At 53.3% G+C, this 19461-nt stretch overlaps 2 protein-coding genes across 5 annotated transcripts in view; one reads left to right on the top strand and one right to left on the bottom strand.

The window, feature by feature from the left end:
• The window catches only part of LAMA5 (laminin subunit alpha 5), an 89658-nt gene extending 78436 nt beyond the window's left edge, over positions 1 to 11222 (top strand). For 2 of the 3 annotated variants that reach the window (XM_069872151.1, XM_069872150.1), the window contains exons 53-80: positions 24 to 220; positions 313 to 429; positions 507 to 661; positions 889 to 1030; positions 1294 to 1396; positions 1480 to 1593; positions 1703 to 1882; positions 2259 to 2401; positions 2630 to 2818; positions 3099 to 3235; positions 3656 to 3809; positions 3929 to 4062; positions 4187 to 4349; positions 4838 to 4969; positions 5168 to 5319; positions 5670 to 5802; positions 6055 to 6195; positions 6399 to 6529; positions 6605 to 6772; positions 6861 to 6993; positions 7132 to 7289; positions 7381 to 7567; positions 7845 to 7997; positions 8112 to 8271; positions 8378 to 8508; positions 8603 to 8693; positions 9543 to 9662; positions 9807 to 11222. In XM_069872151.1, the coding sequence (XP_069728252.1) occupies positions 24 to 220; positions 313 to 429; positions 507 to 661; positions 889 to 1030; positions 1294 to 1396; positions 1480 to 1593; positions 1703 to 1882; positions 2259 to 2401; positions 2630 to 2818; positions 3099 to 3235; positions 3656 to 3809; positions 3929 to 4062; positions 4187 to 4349; positions 4838 to 4969; positions 5168 to 5319; positions 5670 to 5802; positions 6055 to 6195; positions 6399 to 6529; positions 6605 to 6772; positions 6861 to 6993; positions 7132 to 7289; positions 7381 to 7567; positions 7845 to 7997; positions 8112 to 8271; positions 8378 to 8508; positions 8603 to 8693; positions 9543 to 9662; positions 9807 to 9961 (4073 nt within the window). In that variant the 3' untranslated portion in view covers positions 9962 to 11222. Of the gene's footprint in view, positions 1 to 23; positions 221 to 312; positions 430 to 506; positions 662 to 888; positions 1031 to 1293; positions 1397 to 1479; positions 1594 to 1702; positions 1883 to 2258; positions 2402 to 2629; positions 2819 to 3098; positions 3236 to 3655; positions 3810 to 3928; positions 4063 to 4186; positions 4354 to 4837; positions 4970 to 5167; positions 5320 to 5669; positions 5803 to 6054; positions 6196 to 6398; positions 6530 to 6604; positions 6773 to 6860; positions 6994 to 7131; positions 7290 to 7380; positions 7568 to 7844; positions 7998 to 8111; positions 8272 to 8377; positions 8509 to 8602; positions 8694 to 9542; positions 9663 to 9806 lie in introns of those variants that run through there. The other variant, XR_011338729.1, reaches the window with a different exon arrangement.
• Positions 11223 to 11336: 114 nt separating this feature from the next.
• Positions 11337 to 18554, bottom strand: ADRM1 (ADRM1 26S proteasome ubiquitin receptor). 2 transcript variants are annotated; one of them, XM_069872165.1, is made up of 10 exons: positions 18469 to 18554; positions 17191 to 17401; positions 16817 to 16933; positions 16613 to 16736; positions 16105 to 16191; positions 13786 to 13867; positions 13320 to 13549; positions 12865 to 13022; positions 12222 to 12324; positions 11337 to 11562 (listed from the first exon to the last, which is right to left on the bottom strand). In XM_069872165.1, exons 2-10 carry the CDS (start codon positions 17398 to 17400, stop codon positions 11456 to 11458), a joined length of 1218 nt encoding a protein of 405 aa, XP_069728266.1. In that variant the 5' UTR covers position 17401; positions 18469 to 18554; the 3' UTR covers positions 11337 to 11455. The 2 variants fall into 2 exon arrangements, with proteins under 2 accessions (XP_069728266.1, XP_069728267.1); XM_069872166.1 differs by lacking the exon at positions 16105 to 16191.
• Positions 18555 to 19461: the final 907 nt, after the last annotated feature.

Raw genomic sequence — 19461 nt, 5'->3', positions numbered from 1 at the left:
GTTCTCATCCCCTCCATCCTCAGTGCTGCATCGGGTGAAGAGTGAGCTGCATAACCGCTGGGAATCCAACCAGGAGCTGGTGAGCAGCATCCGGGACCGGCTGGCGCAGCACAGCTCCCAGCTGATGGATCTCCGCGATGCCCTCAATGAGGCTGTGAACAAAACCAGGCAGACGGAGGAGTTGAACAGCCTGAACCGCAACAACCTGGAGGAGAGTCAGGTAGAGCTTCACCTGCTGGTCCTGTACCACCGTGCGGTGAGGGGGGTGCGTCCTCGCCCTGCCAGCATCTCACCCTGTGTTTGTGTGTCTAGCAAAAGAGCCGTGAACTCCAAAAGCAGCACGCACTGGTGCAGGAGACCCTCAGGATGGCCAAGGAATCCCTGGCCCAGGTCTCCGACTTCCTACAGAAGATGGAGAGTGCAAAGGAGGTGAGTGTTGGAGGTGATTCAGCACGGGCAGAGTGCGAGGGGGTGGTAGCCCTTGAGAGTGACACGTGTCTTTGCAGGCGTACGAGAAGCTGGCAGCCCTGCTGGATGGTGCAAAGCTGCCCTTGACTGAACGGGTCAAAAAGTTCTCCCCAGCCAGCAGCAAGATCCCCATCGTGGAGCAGGCAGAGGAGCATGCCCGGCTCCTGGATGAGCTTTCAAGGAACCTGTCCAGGTGAGGCACTGGTCCTGACACTCACTGGTCAGGCCATCTCCTGCCAGAGTTGGAGATGGGAACTTGTAACCCCACACTGCAGGGGAGCAGTGGGGTACTATCCCTGATGCTTTATGCTGGAGCACGTGTTCTGATAAGGAGCCCAAAGGGGTTTGTCTGCGGGGACGTAGGCAAGAACCCAACCTAAGCAATCTCCATGGGCTTGACGGCTTCATTTTCCAACACAGCATTATCCAGGGCACAAACCAGGACGGCTTTATCCAGCGGGCGATCGATGCTTCCAATGCCTACGCCAGCATCATTGAAGCTGTGAAAAAAGCCGAACGAGCAGCCCACGATGCCAATGAGGCAGCCAGCGAGGCTTTGATGGTACGTGCTGTGGGGAGCCAAGCTCCCTTACAGTCTTCCAGCTTTTCACACCCACACAAGGGGTTCTGCTGCCCCTTCCTTCTGATGCTCGAGCACTTCGTGCTGCAGAGCAGAGCCTGTGCCACGGCTGGGGCCAGACCCTCGGGATCTGGGTCTCCCCATCATGCCTCTGCAGCTGTCTGAATGGGCTTTTTTGTCTGCAGTCAGAGACGGAGACTTGGATTCTGCTTCAGAGTCCCGAGCAATACATGTTTGTTTTACAGAGAGTCATATCAGAAAACCTTGAGGCCATCTCCAAAGAGCTGAAGAGGAACAGCAGCAACCTGGGGGAGGCTGTGAGGAGAGAGCAGAGCAAACTCAATGGAGGTGAGAGAGACTCCACGCAGGGTGTGATGTCCTTTTGGCTGGACTGAAATCCAACACATAACATACGCATTTCTTTATTTCAGCTATTAAAGGCACGCTGCAGACAGCAAAGGACAAGTTGGCTGACCTCCGTGTGAAGAAGGAGCAACTCCTGAGCCAGCTCCAGTCTGTGCAGGACATGCTGGGCAGGGACCAAGGTTTGTCCTGGGATAGCTGGACTGGTTCTCTCTGCCGCCTTCCTCGTGCCCAGCTGTGATGCAGGGGTGCATTGTCCCCATCCTAGAGATTTTCCTCCTTTCTTTCCAGAGGACACAAAAGAGATGATTCAGAATGCCAAAGCAGCAGCTGCCGAGGCCAATGAAACAGCTGCAAGAGTGGAAGATACCCTGAGCAGCATGAAGAAGAATCTGGATGAGTGGAAGGACCAGTATGGAAGCCTTCGAAATGAAGACCTGAACCAGGCAGTCCAGGATGCCAGGAAGTCTGGTGAGTGCTGAGCCTGGTGGGCTGCCAGGGCTGAGTCCAGCGTGAGACAGTGCATGAAGATACGTCCTCCAAGAGCTCCTTGCTTTTGGAAGCCGAACTGTGCAGCTCCAGATCAAGAGTGGAGGAAGTTAGCAGCAAATACTATGTGCTTTAAGTCCTGGCCCTTTATGTTTTTTCTCTCACTGCAGTATCTGTATCATCTGCATGCACCTGGAGCGTTTTCATAACCTCCCATCAAGGCTGCTGGATTTAGGGGATCATTCTGTGACTGCTCCCAGCTGCCCGTTGCTTTGACTTGCGCATCTCAAAACTCTCTGATCTTTACATCTCCCTTCCTCACTAACCTTCAAAATCCCTGGCTCCTCTCCAACCCCAGTGTCCAGCCTGGAAAGCACCATCCCGCTGCTGCTGGAGAAGCTGAGCAGCCTGGAGAACAGGAGGAACAAGAACGCCACTGTGTCAGAGAACATTGTGCGGATCCGGCAGCTCATCACACAGGCGAGGAACGCCGCCAGCAAGGTAGGATCAGAGGAGAGTGAGGGTTCTGCACGGGGCGGGGAATGAGGGCTTACCTGAGGGTGGTACGCAAACGGGTGAGGAATCTTGAAGAGCTCTGGGGCCACCAGGTAAGGGTCCTTTTCTTATAAGACGACTGCAAAAAATGCTTTGACTTGGTAGAGCTGGCAGTGACAAGAGAGGCAGTGGTAGTGGTTTCAGTGCCCTGGGTTTGGATTTCTCTCCTTCCAGGTGAAAGTGCCCATGAAGTTCAACGGCAGCTCGGGTGTGCAGGTCCGGATGCCCAGCAACCTGCAGGATTTGGCAGCCTATACATCCCTCAAATTCTACATCCAACACCCTGAGCCCAGGAGCCGGCAGCGACGGCAGGACAGGACAGAGGAGGAGGGGCGGTTCGTGTTATACCTGGGCAGTCGGGAGGTGAGATGGGGCTCTGTGGGCAGGAGGAGGGCAGAGAGAGTTCGTGTTGGTAGCATCAGTGGGGGATCATGCCTGGGTGTCAGCTGCTCACCCTTTGTCTGCTCCCTGAGTGGCTTTGTGAGGATGTGAACGCAGCCACCAGCCTGGATGGAGGTGGATGGAGAGTTGTGTGAATGGGGGTGCTTGGCCAGTACAGCTCTGGGAGCATCAGGGAGAGCATCGCTTGGCGCTTCTGCCTGTCTCAGTGCCAGCATGTGGCCCTGTCTCTCCCTCCCCTCAGGCCACTGGAGACTACCTGGGCATCGTGCTCAAGGACCGCAAAGTGCAGTGGGTCTACAAACTGGGCGATGAGGAACCAGCTTTCCTAACTGTTGACGAGGATATTGGAGAGCAGTTTGCCACCATCAGCATCAACAGGTAGGAGAATGATGGGACACGTCCTGACAAAGTCCAATGGGAGGCTGTCCCTGCAGCAGGTGTGGGGAGCGCAAGCCCAGACAGACCTTGGGTTTGCAGAGATGCTGTGGATTCCATCACCCAGTCATCCTTAAATGATCAGCACTGAGACACCTCAAAAACCTAGCAGGGTGGTGGTACCCCTACCATGTCGTGGAGGGTCTGGGGGTGCCTGCAGGAGGGGAAAGATGAATCTCATTGTGGAGGGTCCGTTCAGCCTTTTGTAAATACTGACAGCATGAGTGCCAAGTCCTTTCAATGCACTGGTGTTGTGGGGCTCCTCAGTGGGACGTGGACGCTTTTTGGTAGGGCTGAGTGAGGGGTGCCCTTCGCTCCTCTTTGGGGGTCTCCCCTTGTCTTGACCACCCCTCCCTGCTGCAGGATCCTGCAGTACGGGCACATGTCGGTGATTGTGGAGAGGCAGACGGTACACGAGACCAAGGGAGAAAGTGTGGCCAAAGGAGAGCAGGGGCTGCTCAACCTCAACCCGCGCAATGTGGTCTTCTACGTGGGTGGCTACCCTTCCAGCTTCACGGTGAGACAGGCAGCAGGGAGGGAAGCTTGATTTCCTAGGCGGTATCAGCGATACCTTTAGAGCTTCTTAGGGGGAAAACCAGGCTCAAGCTTGCCCTAACTGTCCTGTTTCCTTCCCAGCCTCCTCCCACTTTGCGCTATCCCAACTACCGTGGGTGCCTGGAGCTAGACACACTGAACGAGGAGGTGGTGAGCCTGTACAACTTCCAGCGCACCTTCCAGCTGGATACCACTGCCGAGAAGCCCTGCGCAAGGTGAGGCACTGCGCCCAGGCTTGGGGCAGCTGTGCTCCATGGCGCTTACCCTGAGCTTTGGTTGTTCCAGAGCATGGCAGTTGGCTTTGGAATGATGCCTTGGGCCTCTTCTTGCATGACTCAGGTCCAAGTCCACAGGAGACCCCTGGTTGACTGACGGCTCCTACTTTGATGGCACCGGGTACGCAGAGATCAAGTTTGAGAGCCAGTTTGGCACAACCAAGCGCTTTGAGCAGGAGATACGGGTGGTCTCCTACAACGGCATCATCTTCTTCCTGGAGAATCAGGCAGGTGCTTGCTCCCCTGGGGAGCCCCTCAGCTGTGGGCTAGGACAATCCCATCCCCACTGGCAGGTGTTCCCAGTTGAGGGCACAGGGGAGAAGAGGGCTTTGGGGGTGGCAGTGCTACTTCAAGCAGGGTTTGTGCACTATTGTTGAAAGCCACAAGAGGGCTGGACCGAAACCTCATAGCAGAGGCAATCGCTCGCCTGGTGATGCTGGAGTTTCTCCCCTGAACTCCAAGAGCACTCGTGCACAGACCTTCCAAGCCAGGCCAGGGTTCGATGGGGCAGACAGTGCTGTAGGGAGCATTGCCAGCCTGTGTTGCTGTCGCTGCGCCCCAGCGCAGGGGTCCTGGTTGCAGATAAAGCCCCAGTAGCTGTCACAGCAGCGCATCAAGGCACCTGCAGCAGGACCTGCTCTTGCTGGTGCTGAGGAGCAGGTCAGGCTGGGCACCACACCTGCATGGGGCTGAGCATCCATCCTGCCTCCAACAGGGGCAGTTCCTGTGTCTGGCCATCCGGGATGGGAAGCTGGTGCTTTACTATGACTTCAATACCGGCCTGGAGATGGCAAAACCCAGCAGCAACTCCTCCTCCCTCGCCATCAGCAGCGCCACAAACAAAGCGGTAAGGGGCAACGTCTGCCCAACCCCCCTGCAGGGCTCCTCGTCCAGAGCTCTGGAAGGGACACCCCACACCTTTGGTTTGGGGCAGACAGTGCGAGCTGCAAGAAGTTCTTTGCCTAGAGAGATGAACCTCGTTCTGCCCTCTATGCTGGACCTCATTACCCCAGCCTGGCAGATCATTTTTCTCCTCTGTCTCCAGATCCAGATTTTCCTCCTCAAAATGAATAACAAGAAGCGCATCCTGGTGCGGCTGGAGCGCCTTACCATCTTCATGGTGGAGCAGGAGAACTCCCTGGAGAATGCTGTTTCCTACTACCTGGGTGGTGTCCCCCCAGATGTGCTACCCCCAAGGTGGGTCCAACCTGCGGAGGGGTGAGACCATCCACATCTTCCTCTCCAGTGGCCCTGAGGGTGGCCCTGGTCCTTTCCCAGCCGCATCCAGGGATGCTGGGGACCTGATGGAGCTCTGGGGAAGGTTTTACTGCCCGTCAATGTAGGTTTAGGATGGGACATCTCCATCTGTGGTGAAGGATGAGGTGGTGGGGGGTGTCACTACGTTCTCCTTAGTGTTGGATGCTTTGAAGAAGCCTTGTGCCTGTGACACTGGAGATACCCATGGCCATCATGAGTCCTGTTTGAAGGACTGCAGGGCCAGATCCTGCCCAGGGCTGGCCTGGTGACACCACCTGCTTCTCCTGCAGCTTGAAAGCATTATTCCCCACGGGGGGGCCCATCCGAGGCTGCATGAAGGGCTTGAAGGCTCTTGGCAAATACGTCGACCTGAAGCGCATGAACACTGTTGGTGTGAGCTACGGGTGCACATCAGACCTCCTGGTAAGCACAAAGTCCCTGCAGCCTAGCTGTCATGCTGGGGAAAGGGTCTGTCAGGGAAAGGGAAGACCTGATCTCCCTTTGTTCATACAGAAACAAACATAACCCCCCAGGTTCTTGGTGTGGGGGCATCATGGTGAGGTGCTTCGCATGGTTGGCCAAAGCACCAGCCAGACCCAGAGAGGATCTGAGCATCTCTGACATCCTTCCAACCCCAGGCCAGGCTCTCACCTCATTTCCATGATGTCCCTCCAGGTGGCTCGCTCCGTCAGCGTCCATGGCCACGGCTACCTGACCCTGGCCCTGAGGGACGTGCCGGGGCTGCGGAATTTCTACAGTGGCTTCAGCTTCCAGACGAGCCAGCAAGAGGGGCTGCTCTACCACCACACCAGCCAGGTGGGCACCTGCAGTGGGGCAGAAACGTCAGCTCCCACTCTGGGGATGGTGCTGCTCCCCCTTGGAAAAGGCGGGGAGGTTTTGGTGGGGCCAGGGAGAGGATCCACAGTGAGATTTGCACCCTGAGCTCCTGGGGGCAGTAGGGAAAGGGGCCTTTCCGTGACTTCCACTGCTGAGCGGCAATGGGTTGATGCTTTCTACAGGAGGGGATGTGCCAGGTGTCCCTCCAGAGGGGCCAGCTGTCCTTGAACCTGCTGGAAACCAAAGTCACCACTGAAAATGCCTATGCAGATGACAGGACCCACTACGTGGCCTTCTACAGCGATGCCCGAGGGTACGTGTCCTGGTGGGACATGGGGCTCCGGTGGTCCCAGGGACCTGCTGAGCTCATGCTGCTCATGCCCCGCAGGGTCCGGCTGTACGTGGACGACGAGCTGCAGAACGCTGCGTCAGGCGCTGGGCTCGGCCGGCGGCAGCGACGTCAGGATGGGCAGTCGCTCTTCCAGCTTGGGGGTTCACCGGAGCGAGGTGCCCTCAGCAACATCACCGGCTGCATCGGGAATGTCTTCGTCAAGCGGTGAGCGTCACTGTGCTGCTTCCAGAGAGCAGACCTCAGCCCCTTCCCAGCTGTCCCGATGACGGAGACCTCTTCTCCCTGTGTGTAGGGTGTCGGAGCCACAGATGGTGATGGACCTGCAGCAGAACGTGGCGAGCATCAACGTCACCATGAGCTGTCCCTGGGGTGAGCAGCCGCAGCAGCTCAGACTCACTCCAAAGAAGGACAGGCGGAAACCCAAGGTGCCAGCTGCTGCCAAATCTCCCCTCATCCTCCTCCCCATCCTTCTCAAATGCCATTACCAGGTCGCTGGGCACTTCTCCCCCGTGACACCCTCAGGGATGCTCGCCTCACTCCATTTCTTGGTGCATCTCGTGCAGGTGCTGGGCAAGCCTGCCTCGAAGGATCGCCGCCACGACGAGGACGGGCTGTGCCGGCTGCACCCACAGCCCCGCGCGGCCTGGGGGACCTTCCGCTTCGGGGGGACCCCAAACAGTCGCTGGGAGTTTGAGGAGATCCCAGCCTCCTTCAGGCAGAGGTGAGGCTCGCCTCATGCCCCCTCCATCCCCCCTAAAACCTGGCAGCTGTAGGAGAGCAGAGTGCTCCCATCATCTGCCCTGTCGGTGCAGGTCCCATTTCTCCCTGGAGGTGAGGCTGAACTCCTCCAGCGGGCTGCTCTTCTACGTGGCAGGCGAGCGAGGCACCTTCATGTCTCTCTTTGTCTCCAACGGGCGCTTTGTCTTCCTGGTGGATGTCAGCGGGCGCCGGCAGCGCATCCACAGCAAAGACAAGTACCGTGACCGGCGGTGGCACACGGTGAGCAGAGGGCTTGGTGGGACCTCCCTGAGCCACGTCACTCCCTTCTCTGCAGCAGATGCCCCTGCAGGGCTTGGCTCGGCACAGCCGTGCACCGGGCATTGCTTCCTAATTGATGTAAAACACCCACAGTCCCAGGGGAGCAAAGGGGACAGCGAAAACACAGCCCGGGCTGGCAGAACCTCTCAGCTGAGGTCTCCTGTCCCTATGCAGAGCCCTGGGACTCCTCCTAACCCGGGAAGTCCCCAGCCTTGGCGCTGACTTTTGGTCCTTGCAGGTCTTCTTCAGCAGAGACCAGAGCCGAGCCCAGCTGGTCATCGATGGGCTGCGAGCCCAGGAGGCTGCGGTGGCCGCTGCAGGGCTGTTTGTGGCCCAGAGCCCCTTGTATGTAGGGGGGATCCCAGCTGGAAAAGCCAAAGCTCACATACCGGTAAGGGCTTGGTGGCCTTGTGGCATCGTCCCGTCTCTGCCAGTTCCGTGATATCACCCCATGCTGGTCAGTGTTTGGTCCCTCTACGCTCACTCCCCTGGCTTTTCTCTGCAGGGTCCATCAGCCTCCAGCTTCGACGGGTGCCTGAGGAACCCACAGCTGGATGGGAGGCCCCTGGGTCCCCCTTCACGTACCTTCGGGGTGACGCCGTGCTACGAGGGCACGCTGGAGGGAGGCATCTTCTTCACGACAGAGGGCGGGTCCATCACCCTAGGTACCTCACAGCAGCCTGGGCTGCTCCCACTGCCCTGGGACAGGGAGGGACGCGTTTCACAGGAGATCCCCTGTCCTTCTTCTCACTGGTGGCATTTCTCTTCCAGCCGATGCGGTGGTGTCCGAGCAGGACTTGAAGGTGACACTGGAGGTCCGTCCCCGTAGTGCCTCTGGCCTCATTTTCTACATCGGCACAAAGAGAAGGCACCATGTCCTGCTGTACATGGAGGAGACTAAGGTAGTGGGAGGGTGGCTTCCCCACGGGTTTTCAGAGGCACTGGCCATCTCTTGCCTTTCCCACTCTGCTCTAAAACATTTGTCTCACACACCAGGTCACGGTGAGAGCAAACGCTGGGGCTGATGAGTTCTCCGTGTCGGTGACGTGCCCTTCTCTCTGTGATGGGCAGTGGCACAGCATCGCAGGTGAGGGGGCAGCCAGCACTCAGCTCTAGGGAGCTGCTCTACTCCGGCTGCTCAGCCTACATCTCCTGTGGGGAAGCTCAGGGCCCTTCCTTAGCTATTTAAACTACAGCTCCCACCTGTATGCACTTAATCTGGGAGGTTGTGGCTGCTATTAAGTCATTTCCTAATTAATGAATCCTTGCCTGATCTTGTTAGTGCTGTCCCAGCTGGTGGGCAGGAGAAACAGGGTGTTTCCCCGGGTCACACAGCAGCCGTCGAGGCCAGGGCTGCCCCACAGTACCAGTTCCACCCAGGCCTGTCGTGTCCTGCTGCACGTGAGAGCCCAGCTCGCTCTGGTGCTCCGTGCATCCAAAGGGCTCAAAGCTGGGAGGAGAGATTTGCAGGATTCACACCTGTGCAGGCAAAACTCAGCCTTTAAAGTGGTTGCTGGTGAGCAGAAGGTTTGCACCGAGCCCTTTCTGGGGCTGGGGTGACGGCTCCATCCCCCATCTCAGCGCAGCTCTGCTTGGAGCCCCCAACCCCTCACTGGGTGAGAACCATCATGTGCTCCTGGTGTATCTTCAGCCTCAGGCCGTCTCCCCATCGGCAGCCAGAGCCTGAGCTGATCCCGCACACCTGGCACGTGCCGTCCCACCCTGCGTCACTAGAGCAAAACGTAGTGCTTTAGGGGTGGCTGAAGGACAGATTTTGGGGAGGTTGTCCAGATTTTGTGCGTTTCCCAAGAGCCAGGCCAGTTCCCTGACCCTCCCAGAGGTTTTGCTCTGCTCCAGCACTGCTCTGGGCAGGAGGGCAGGGGTGGGACTGCTCTCCAGGTAAGGAAGCAGCACTGATTGTGGTTCTCTTTCCAAGTTACCAAATGGAACAACATAATCAAGGTTGACGTGGACACAGAAGGCAACTCCACAGTGGGACCCAACCAGCCTCCTGCACCCAGCACAAGGGCCACCTTCTATGTGGGAGGGCTGCCAGGTGAGCTGGGAGAGAGGGGCTCCCGCACAGAATACCCCAAAGCCAGGAGAGATACTGTTCCTGGTGCAAGTGAAAGGCGCTTAATCCCCTGCACGCTTATTAGCCAGACTAATTAATGCTTGCTTCTACTTGTTCCTTCTGCAGAGACTGACAAGGCCAGCACGGCGTCACCGTTACCTTCCCTCCCTCATTACGTGGGCTGTATGAGGAACCTGGTGATCAACCGGAGCCGCGTGGACCTGCTGCGAGCTGGGACCGTCAGGGGTTCCGTTGGCCTCCAGGGTTGCCCTGTGCTGTAAGTGTGTGCACCTCCGCATGCAGCCTGACTGACAGAAAGCTGCACTGCTCCCTGGGCCCCAGACGTCGCCTCCTTGATAGCGATAACCGTGGTCAAACACTTCATCTCCAGTGACTGCAGGTCTGGGGCCAAAACCAGAGAGGGGCCATGAATCCAAGGGGAAGGAGGGCAAGGGAGGACGGTGGGGAGAAGGGGGCGCTTCGGGGGCATCTTTCACAGGTATAACCAAAAAGTTAAAGTGGGATGTGGAGCCAGGTCTGAGTGGTGGTCAAGCATCTGCAGCAGGACGCGTGCTGCCACGTGGCTCTTGGAAAGAGTGGCCGTCCCCTACAGAGTGTGGGCTGAAGCACACAGCAGCCGTGCATCGTGCCCTAAATCCTGTTCCCTTTACCCCACATTTACAACGCACATAGATATAGTTCACAGAACACTTGAGGCTATTAATAACAGTCACAGACTGTCTTCTGCTTCAGGCTGTAGGCAGTTTCTGTTTTATAATAAATGCAATTAGGACAAACTGGATTAATTCCGTCATTTTTGTGTTTTTTTATGAGCAAGGACGCATTTAACCTCCCCCCAAGGGCAGACTCGGTTCACCTGCCACTGCTCCACAAAGAGCATAAGGGGGAACTTGGACAAAATTCTGTTCACAGAATTAGCATCTTATCAGATTAATTTATAAAAATCCAAAACCGGAACAAAATAGGCTGGGAGAACTGCCAAGGGAAAGCAGAAAGACACAAATACCACTGCCTCTCTGCAGTTGCATTCAGCACTGGTAGATACACTGACAAAAGTCCTGTTGCGTGAAGCAAGAAACTTGCTTGAAAGGGAGTAAAGGAAGGTTACCTTGAGTCTGGACGGGTACAAGGTGTCACCAGGCCCTCACCCACCGTGACAGCAGTTGCCTTCTCCTGCCCAGCCTCACTCATGCCTGGTGTAGTGCAGTCTTCACTTGAAAAAAAACCTTCTCCCAAGACACCTAGTTCACTTGTGCACTTACACGTCATATATATATTTGTGTGTGTATATATATATATAGCCACTTGGGACAAAATCTTGCTTCTGAAATGGACTTATAACTTATATCATTATATTGTGGGGTTTTTTTATGGGGGTAAATATTGTAAAATGGGTTTTTAACATGTCCATCTTAAACAAATGTAATTATGACCTGTTTTTAAGTTGTAGTATTAAAGACGGTCTTTGTAAATCGCTGGTACGTACTTTGGAGTCGAATAAAGTTTTATGTTACTCTTTCACTTCACTGGTCAAGAGCAAGTTATGAGGCTGATGTAGAACTGGAAGAGGGATCATCATCTAACCTGACGTACTGCTTTAAGTGTGCATCTTAAACAGACTGAGAAAGAACAGTATGGCAGATAAAGAAAATTCCTTTATTTGTAGATTTATATAAGCATAATATGAAGTTAGTAATCCTACTGCAGTTGCTTAAGTTAGTATCTAGGAATATCTGTAAGGAAGAACAAATAACTTAATCTAAACTCATATCTTCTTCTTCATCCTTCTTGTCCTTAGAGTCTCCTTCCTTTTGGTCTGACTTGACACTGTTCTGCATTGCTTTGGCAAAGGCTTCAACATCTAGAAATTAAACACAGTAATTATTTAACTTTGCACATGCTGGGATGGAGTTTGTCATCCACGTGAGGTTAACCTTCATTACTTGGCAAGTAAACAGTTGCTTTAGTAAGAATCTATTAGCAGGGAAGAAAGCCTTAACACTCATCCAATATTAAGCATGCATTTGGATGTCTGACATAGTGCAGAAAACACTGCCTCTGTACAGGCAGCCTCAGACCAGAATTACTCCAGTCGTGTAATGAATTCTAAAAGCTTATCAGGGAAAACCAATACCCCTCCCGGCAGTGCTACAGACCCCACTGTGTTCACTTATTTCAGGATGAATCATTAAGGACTCCCACAAAAAGCCATTCCTGAAGAAGGTGACTGTGACATCTCCAGAGCCTTTTGTATCTCCTTCAAGAAAAGAACACCAAGGCTGCTCAGCACATCCGTACAGAACCCTGCCTTCTCTAAATGTACATCTGACATCGCACAGTGAAATGAGCTCTTCACCTTATCTTTGTAAAAAATAAGGGTGCAAGAGTCAGTCTGTAGCAGTTACTCAGCAGCTAATCGCTATATTCCACATTCAATGCTTCTGTGCAGTGCGCAAAGAAAACAAAAAAATCCAACCCAACAAACCACTGTATTGTGTTCCCAACAGCACCAACACTTACCTCCCTTATTTGCTGCATCTACTGCCTCTGCGGGTAAGCCAAACTGACTCATTAGTGGGCCAAGCTGTCCCGAAGCTAAGGCAGCACTGAACATGCTCAATGCCTGCAAAATGGAGTCAACAGCGTCAAAAATAAGCTTGTGTCATGCTTCTCCAGCACCACTAGTTCAAATTGGCCTGTAAGACTTCAGCTTTCATCACACAGGCAGTCCTGGAATTAAGTACTAATGTATCAAGAGAAACAAGGGATGCAGTGCTGTAAATAAGAGCATCTCTCATCTTCCCTTCCATAAGTTTAGTCACTTGACCTTCAAGGAGACTGCTGACAAGCCACTCTGACAGGGAATAATGAATTTGCTACTACTCTGCTTGTGCCAGAGAGCACTGATAATGAAGAGAAAGGTAAAGCCCGATTCCAAAAGAAAAAGTAAACACCATTCTGATCTACCCTTGGGTGACTGCAGGAGGGAAGAACTAGTGCCCTATTAAAGCACACCCCTCCTCCTTTCTACTTCACTGAGCAACTTCCTACTCTGAAGAGTCAGGAATCTGAAAAAGCAGGGCAAGGCAAGTCATGAGTCATGACTCACGGGGGAGGAAGGAAGGAGAACTGCATTTCCCACACCAGCTAGGCATCTATCTACCTGCTGAAACTGAGGAGACGTCAGGGTATTCTGAATCTCTTCTGCAGTCTGCGGCAGAGATTCCCCCGAGGGAAGGTAAGGCATCAACCGATCTTGAACTTCAGCGTTGGCCAGGATGGGAGCCATTATCTCGGGTGTCAGAACAGTCGCCAGGTCAACTAGGAAGAAAATAAAATAAATAGCTGGCCATTAGACTATGCGCAAACCCCCACATTTTGCCCTGTAAAGTAAGTGATCTAGTTAGAGGAGTACTGAAACAGAGTTAGCACACTGCCAGCAGCTTTTCTCTCCCTCTCAGTTTGGGAGAGAGAAAAAGACTCTTGAAGCAGCCAAGAGCCGCAGTCAAATGAAAAGAGAGCCAAAAAAACTTTAAAGATACCTTTCAAACCAATATGGAACAGGACAGGAGCAAAGAACTCCTGAATCCAACAGCTGCCTGGTCAGAACACTGTTACCTTGCTGTCCTCCTGCTCCTGATGGCACATTCATAGTGGCTAAAATGTTCTGGAGGTCACTCAATTGAATGGGCTGGGTTGGGCTTGTGGCTGAGCTGGTTCCATTACCCGAACTTGGTACTGGGCTCGGACTGGTCACAGATGCAGCCGCAGGAACGGATGGGGCAGGCGTTACACGTGTAGAAGAAGTCGTGGAAGATGGTGTCACAGCAGCCGACTGGCTGCGAGAGCTGGAAAAGATAATTAGTATAATTCATTCCCTGCAAAAAAAAAAACACCTTTGCCTCTTGTGTTCTCAAAAGCTTCTTTTCAAACCTCAAAGAGCTCCTAAGCTTATTTTAGAGAAATATTAAACAGCCTTAATTCCCATCACGTTTCTTGCTCAGTAGGGCCAGAATTCCTCCCACAGAGATGGCAACTGTGTGTTATAAAACCCCTACAAGCCCAGAGCAGACAGGCATCCTACCTTGACGAAGAGCTGCTGGTCGGGGGTCCCCCACTTCCAAGCAGACTGGCCAGCCCAGGACCCGTTAATGCACCCAGCCCACCTTCCGTAAACATAAAAAAAGAACAGGTATAGAAATTTGTTTCTTTGGGTTTTTGTACCTCTCTGCTCTGGAGAGGTCACTCTTGTACCTGAAAGGTATTATTTGCTAAAACAAAGGAGGAGGGGGTGAAAGACCCCAGACCAACCCCCCTATTCCCTTCTGTAAATTAACAGCTTGTTTTCTGATCTTGTATCCCAAATAGAAAATTGCCTTAAAGAGCGATGCACATTTAGAAATTACTCAATTTCTAGATGTACAGAAGGATAAAATGACTTTGCTTTGTGCCATATATACATGATTACTGTAACACAACCCTCTCCCCCCTTATCTACTGGTTCCCAAAAACACAACTTTTCTCTAAACTTTAAATCCAAGGCCCTTGGCAGAAGAGTTTGGAGGCAACCTCTGCGTCACCCACCACTCACACCCCACACAGCTGGGTTTTCCAGCTTCAAACCTAATGCAGAGATGTGGCAGCAGAATCCACCAAGTCCTTAAGCATGTCAAAGGCAAAGTAAGGACAACCCCGCGCACAAAGTGCTCCCAGCAGAGCAGCGATCAGGAAACACAGCAGGAAACCAACACTTGGCCTTTGCCACAACTGCGACACGCAAAAGGAATCAGAATCACCTCCTTCATCCACAGAGGCCAACTACTAAGGACTTAGCACAGCATCAAGAACATCAGCTATAAGGAGCAGGGGAAAGGCCTGGCTGCTAGGTCTGCTGGAGCTGTCAGTGACTGATTTCCACCTACAATTCCTTTGAGCCACATCAGCCAAACACTCTGTGCGTCACACACTTCCATCCAGTGGTCTCTTATATCACATCTCTAGTTGGATACACGTCCCTACACAACATCCACCTTTAAGGGACTATCTGCAAGCAGAGGAAAGAACGACAGAGCTCCATGAGCAAACACGTGACTAACTGAAGCCACAGAACACCAGAAGTCAGAGCAAAAACCAGCCACCAGCTCCTCCTCTGTGCAGGATCCACACTTACAGAACCATCCCCACAACATTTCACTAGACTCAGCACTTCCATAGCAGTGGGAACGGCAGGGTAAAGCTTACCAGGCTGTTCCACATGCTAAACTACTCAACTGGTCTTTGCTACAGAAGTTTACCCAGAAGCAAGAAAGCTCCTCTGTTGGAGGAATTCTGCAGTAAAGGCAGAATCCTGAGAGAGGTACAAAACAGATGCAAAAGAACAAGATGCTACTGGGGGAAGGGATCCATACAGAGTCACCACAAACACCGTTTGCCGAGACAAGCAGATGGTTTTCTTTGCGTTACTTGAGTGAGCTTCACGTCAAGCCAACTTATGGCTCAACTAAAAGCAAGGAAAGAAGAGCTGCTGAGAAAATGTGTTGAGATGAAGAGGAAGACAGACTCCCGAGTGATGTGACACTTCAAGAACGAAGATCTTTTCCGAACACAGATAAAAAGCCAAAAACGTCCAACACTAACACTAGATTTGCATCTGAACATCCCACCAACATGAGATTTGCATCTGAAGCCAAGACATGAGCTAGATCCATAGAGATGGACTTTGGAGCTCAAGCACAGAACCTGAGTCACTGCCACCTGCTAAGCATTGCTTTGTGTACCTCCTTTCAAGGGTCTGACTTCTCTGTTGGGCTTGGAGTATAGACAGCGCTAAGTCCAGACCACAGGGACTCAACAAACCTCTCATCCCCTTCAGAAAAATAACGTGATGATCCAAGCTCAGGAGAGAAAGACCCAACCCAGAGCCTCTCCCCTCTGACTAGAGAGCGCTGTGGGGCAGGCATGCTTCCACTTTCCTCCTGAACTCCATCTACTTTGCACACAAATATTCACTGGTTTGGAGACAGGAGCAGCTCCACAGCTTGGTAAATGGGACATTCACCAAGGACGAGTCCCTGGTTTTGTCCCTGTTCCAGTGAATATTTAAAAGGAAGAGGAAGGAGGGAAAAGAAGGAGAAAAAAAAAGCAGAAGATTCAGCAGAGCAAGGAGCAGAACCAATGTTCCTTGCAGATCAAGCCCTGAAATGAGTGCTGTGTAGAATCTGGTACCCTCTGCTTCCTGCATCCTTTATTTGCCCCTCAGCTCATCTTAGAGGCAGGGCCTTGCTTTCTCGTGTGAAAGCAGCGCTATTCAAAGCAATAGCACCATTTGAAAATATTGTCAGGTAAAATTTAACCTGGCAGGAGAAAAATACCATTTTGGCATAAATATATTAAAGCATTTTACCAAGTCCTCCTAAGCCCGTTGGTCCGATCAGCTGCATGAGCTGGTTATGGCTCATGTTTCCAAGAAGGCTTTGCAAGCCACCCTCACCTAAAAACAAAAACATTCTGAAACACAACATATTCACATGGTTTTTCACAGCACTCCGGCTCAAACAGCAGGAGATTAATTGGCATCACATTCTGTATGGAAAAAACAGTTTCAAGTGCTTACTGATTCATGATGCTCATAAAAGATAAATGCGACTTGGCTTCATAAAGAGGTAAGACTCCAGAAAATCTACTAGAAACAGAGAAAGATTTCTTCTGGCAGTCTTAACTTTCAGCCTGCGCCTATCGTAACAGCAGTTAATTTTGCTAAAGTACGTTTACACTCCTGGTATTAACACTGTCCCCAGCTCACCCTCCATAACCATAAGGAATTTCTTTCTAGGGAACTATGGGTGCTCATTCTAAAAATAAATTTAAAAAAAAAAAGCCTCTGACATGAAGGAGCAGAGAATGGATTGTACCTCCTAATGCCGAGAGCTCATGGCCTCCACTTGCATTTCCACCCAAAGCACCAGGCATTGGTGGATTGTTAAGATACTCATTCACTTTACGGCAGTGTTCTTCATCCTTGTCTGTCTTCGGCTCCTGAAAGAAAGTTGCTCTTGGTACGAGTCAAACAAGAAGGATTGTGGTCCCAAGACTTTTATCACTGACTTCCTACAAACCTGCATCCAGAAGAAGAGTCGTTTTGATCCTGCCTTGAACTTCAATACATACACGCGACCAGTCGTGCACTGAGGTACCCTCTTGAATTCACAGTCATCAGGAAAAATAATCAAATCCTGGAAAACATGGTAGTAGGAACAAGTGTTTGAGGAAATACACGGATACTCCTGTTAGCCTCCCAAAGACTTCAGCCCTCCTCCCCAAACCTTCTTCCCTCTGCTCCTCAGAGCAGGGAGGATTTGAAAGCGCAAGTCTATCCGGCCACAGCACCATTCTCATCCTAGTTAGTCTTGGAGAAGCACTTTCAGCAGTGGTGCCAGAACAAGAACGACCACAACAATGCCTCAGCATTGACACACAAAGCCGTACTCACGTCCTCCACATTGCCTGAAGTCCTGTCCTTCCAGCAGAAGTGAATGAGGGAGTCATCAGTCTGCTGAATGTACACGAGGCCTTTTCTCTTGTCTGGGGTTACAGTGCTGCCTTTCAGGGACATCTTCCCTGCCCGAAATTCCACCAGGTATTTGCTCGAAGAGCCACGGGAGCCTGGGACCAGGCTTGGAAATAACGCACCCGAAGACATCCTAGGAAGACGGAGCAGCAGATCTGATGAGAAACCTCCTGGGAGGGGTGGGGGGTGCGATTTCACACACAGGTCATAGGACTTGCAGTGGCCAGTTGCTTCCTGGCCCTCAGCCTCCTCCACTCCAGGGAAAGGGGGTAGGGAACTGGGAGACCAACTGCTCAGTTTTAGCTGCTGAAAATGGCCAGGCCAGGGCTAAAGTGTGACACCTTCTCACGTTCTCTCTTCTCAATATCACATTTCAGTGTTTAGCAAGTGAGCTTCACAGAAGGTATCTGTCCTGCTGCCTGCCGAATTTCAGGGCAGAACACAGGGTGGAGATAGGACACTCCTCGTAACCCCCATAACAGTGAGAATCTCATCTGTTAACATAGCTGAAAACACAACCATCTCCCCCTGATGCTTCCTTATAGAATCACAGAATCGTTTGGGTTAGAAGGGACCTTAAAGACCATCCAGTTCCACCTCCTGCCACTGGCAGGGTCACCTCCAATTGGATCCGGTTGCTCAAAGCCGCATCCAACCCAGCCTTGAACACCTGCAGGGACGGAGCAGCCGCAACTTCCATGAGCAACCTGGGCCAGGGCCTCCCCACCCTCATCGTGAATTATTTCTTCTTAATGGCTGATATAAATCTTCCCCCTCCTAATCTAAAGCCGCTCCCCTCGTACTGTCACTCCAAGCCCTTACAAAGAGCCCCTCTCCAGCTTTCCTGCAGCCCCTTTCAGCGCTGGCAGCCGCTCTAGGGTCTCCCAGGAGCCTTCCCTCCTCCAGGCTTAACAACCCCTGCCCTCCCAGCCTCTTTTCCCTTCCCATCACTGCCCACGGGGTCGTTTTCCCCTCCAGCAGCCCCAGCGCCGATCCCCGACCGAGCGCCGCGGCCGGGCCTGCGTGACTCCGCAGTTCCTCGGCCTCCGGTGCCGCTCAGACCCCGGCGGCGGGCTGGGGGGAGCCCAGGCCGGGCCCCTCCCGCAAGCCGGAGGCGGGGGACACAACCCTACCCGGCTCAGCCCTCCCGGAGGCCGCGATCTCTGCGGGAGCCGGGCCAGGCCCCGCCGGTACCGGTACCTGCAGCCGCCGCCGCCCGCAGGCCCCGCGCCGCTCTTCCTGCCCCGCTCCGCCGGAACCCCGCCCGCCTCGGGGGCGGGGCGACACGCGCCCCAACTCAAAGTGGCCGCACGCGATTGGTCCGTGCAGCTACCAATCGGGGGGGCGGTGCAACCCGTGACTGCTGATGATTGGTCGGAGCGGCTGCCAATCAGAGGCGCTGGGCGCAGGGCTCCGCTGATTGGATAGCGCTGCTGCCAATCACAGGGGAGGGACGCGCGGCGCTCTGGCCCCACGTGATTGGTCGCCGCAGCCGCCGGGGGGGGACGCGCCCTCCTGCTGTGTCACCGCGGAGCAAGATGGCGGCGCCCCCGCTGTGGCTGGCGCTAGGAGTAGTTGCCATTACAGAAAGTGGAATATTTTGGCTTAAGTAGAATTAAGTTCATCCAAGTAACCAGATAAACCATCGCCCCCTGACGCTTCCTTACAGAATCACAGAACGGTTTGGGCTGCAAGAGACCTGAAAGCCCACCCCGTCCTGCCCCCTGCCATGGCGGGGACACCTTCTGCTGGACCAGGGGCTCCAAGCCCCATCCAACCTGGCCTTGAACCTCTCCAGGGATGGGGCAGCCACCTGGGCGAGGGCCTCCCTACCCTCACCGTGAAGAATTTCCTCTTAATGTCTGATCTAAATCTTCTGCTCTCCCATTTACAGCCATTCCCCCTCATCCTATCACTACAAGCCTCTGTGAAAAGTGCCTCCCCAGCTTGTAGCCCCTTCAGGTACTGGTAGCTGCTCCAAGGTCTCCTCGGAGCCTTCAGCAGGCTTAGTAACCCCAGCTCTCCTAGCCCTTAGCTCATCGTTGTAGCCCCAAGCACCTCCTTTTAAACACCTCCAGGGCTGGTGACTCTACCACCTCCCCGGGGAGCTTGTTTCAGCGCCCAATAACCCTTTCAGGTTCTTCAGTAACCTGGGCACCAATGACAATGCAAACGTCCAATGGCCCCAGCAAG

This window comes from Phaenicophaeus curvirostris, chromosome 18 (assembly GCF_032191515.1).
Source record: "Phaenicophaeus curvirostris isolate KB17595 chromosome 18, BPBGC_Pcur_1.0, whole genome shotgun sequence".
NCBI lineage: Eukaryota > Metazoa > Chordata > Aves > Cuculiformes > Cuculidae > Phaenicophaeus > Phaenicophaeus curvirostris.
The sequence above is the reverse complement of the archived record's forward strand: the minus strand, read 5'-3'. Positions and strand labels throughout refer to the sequence as shown.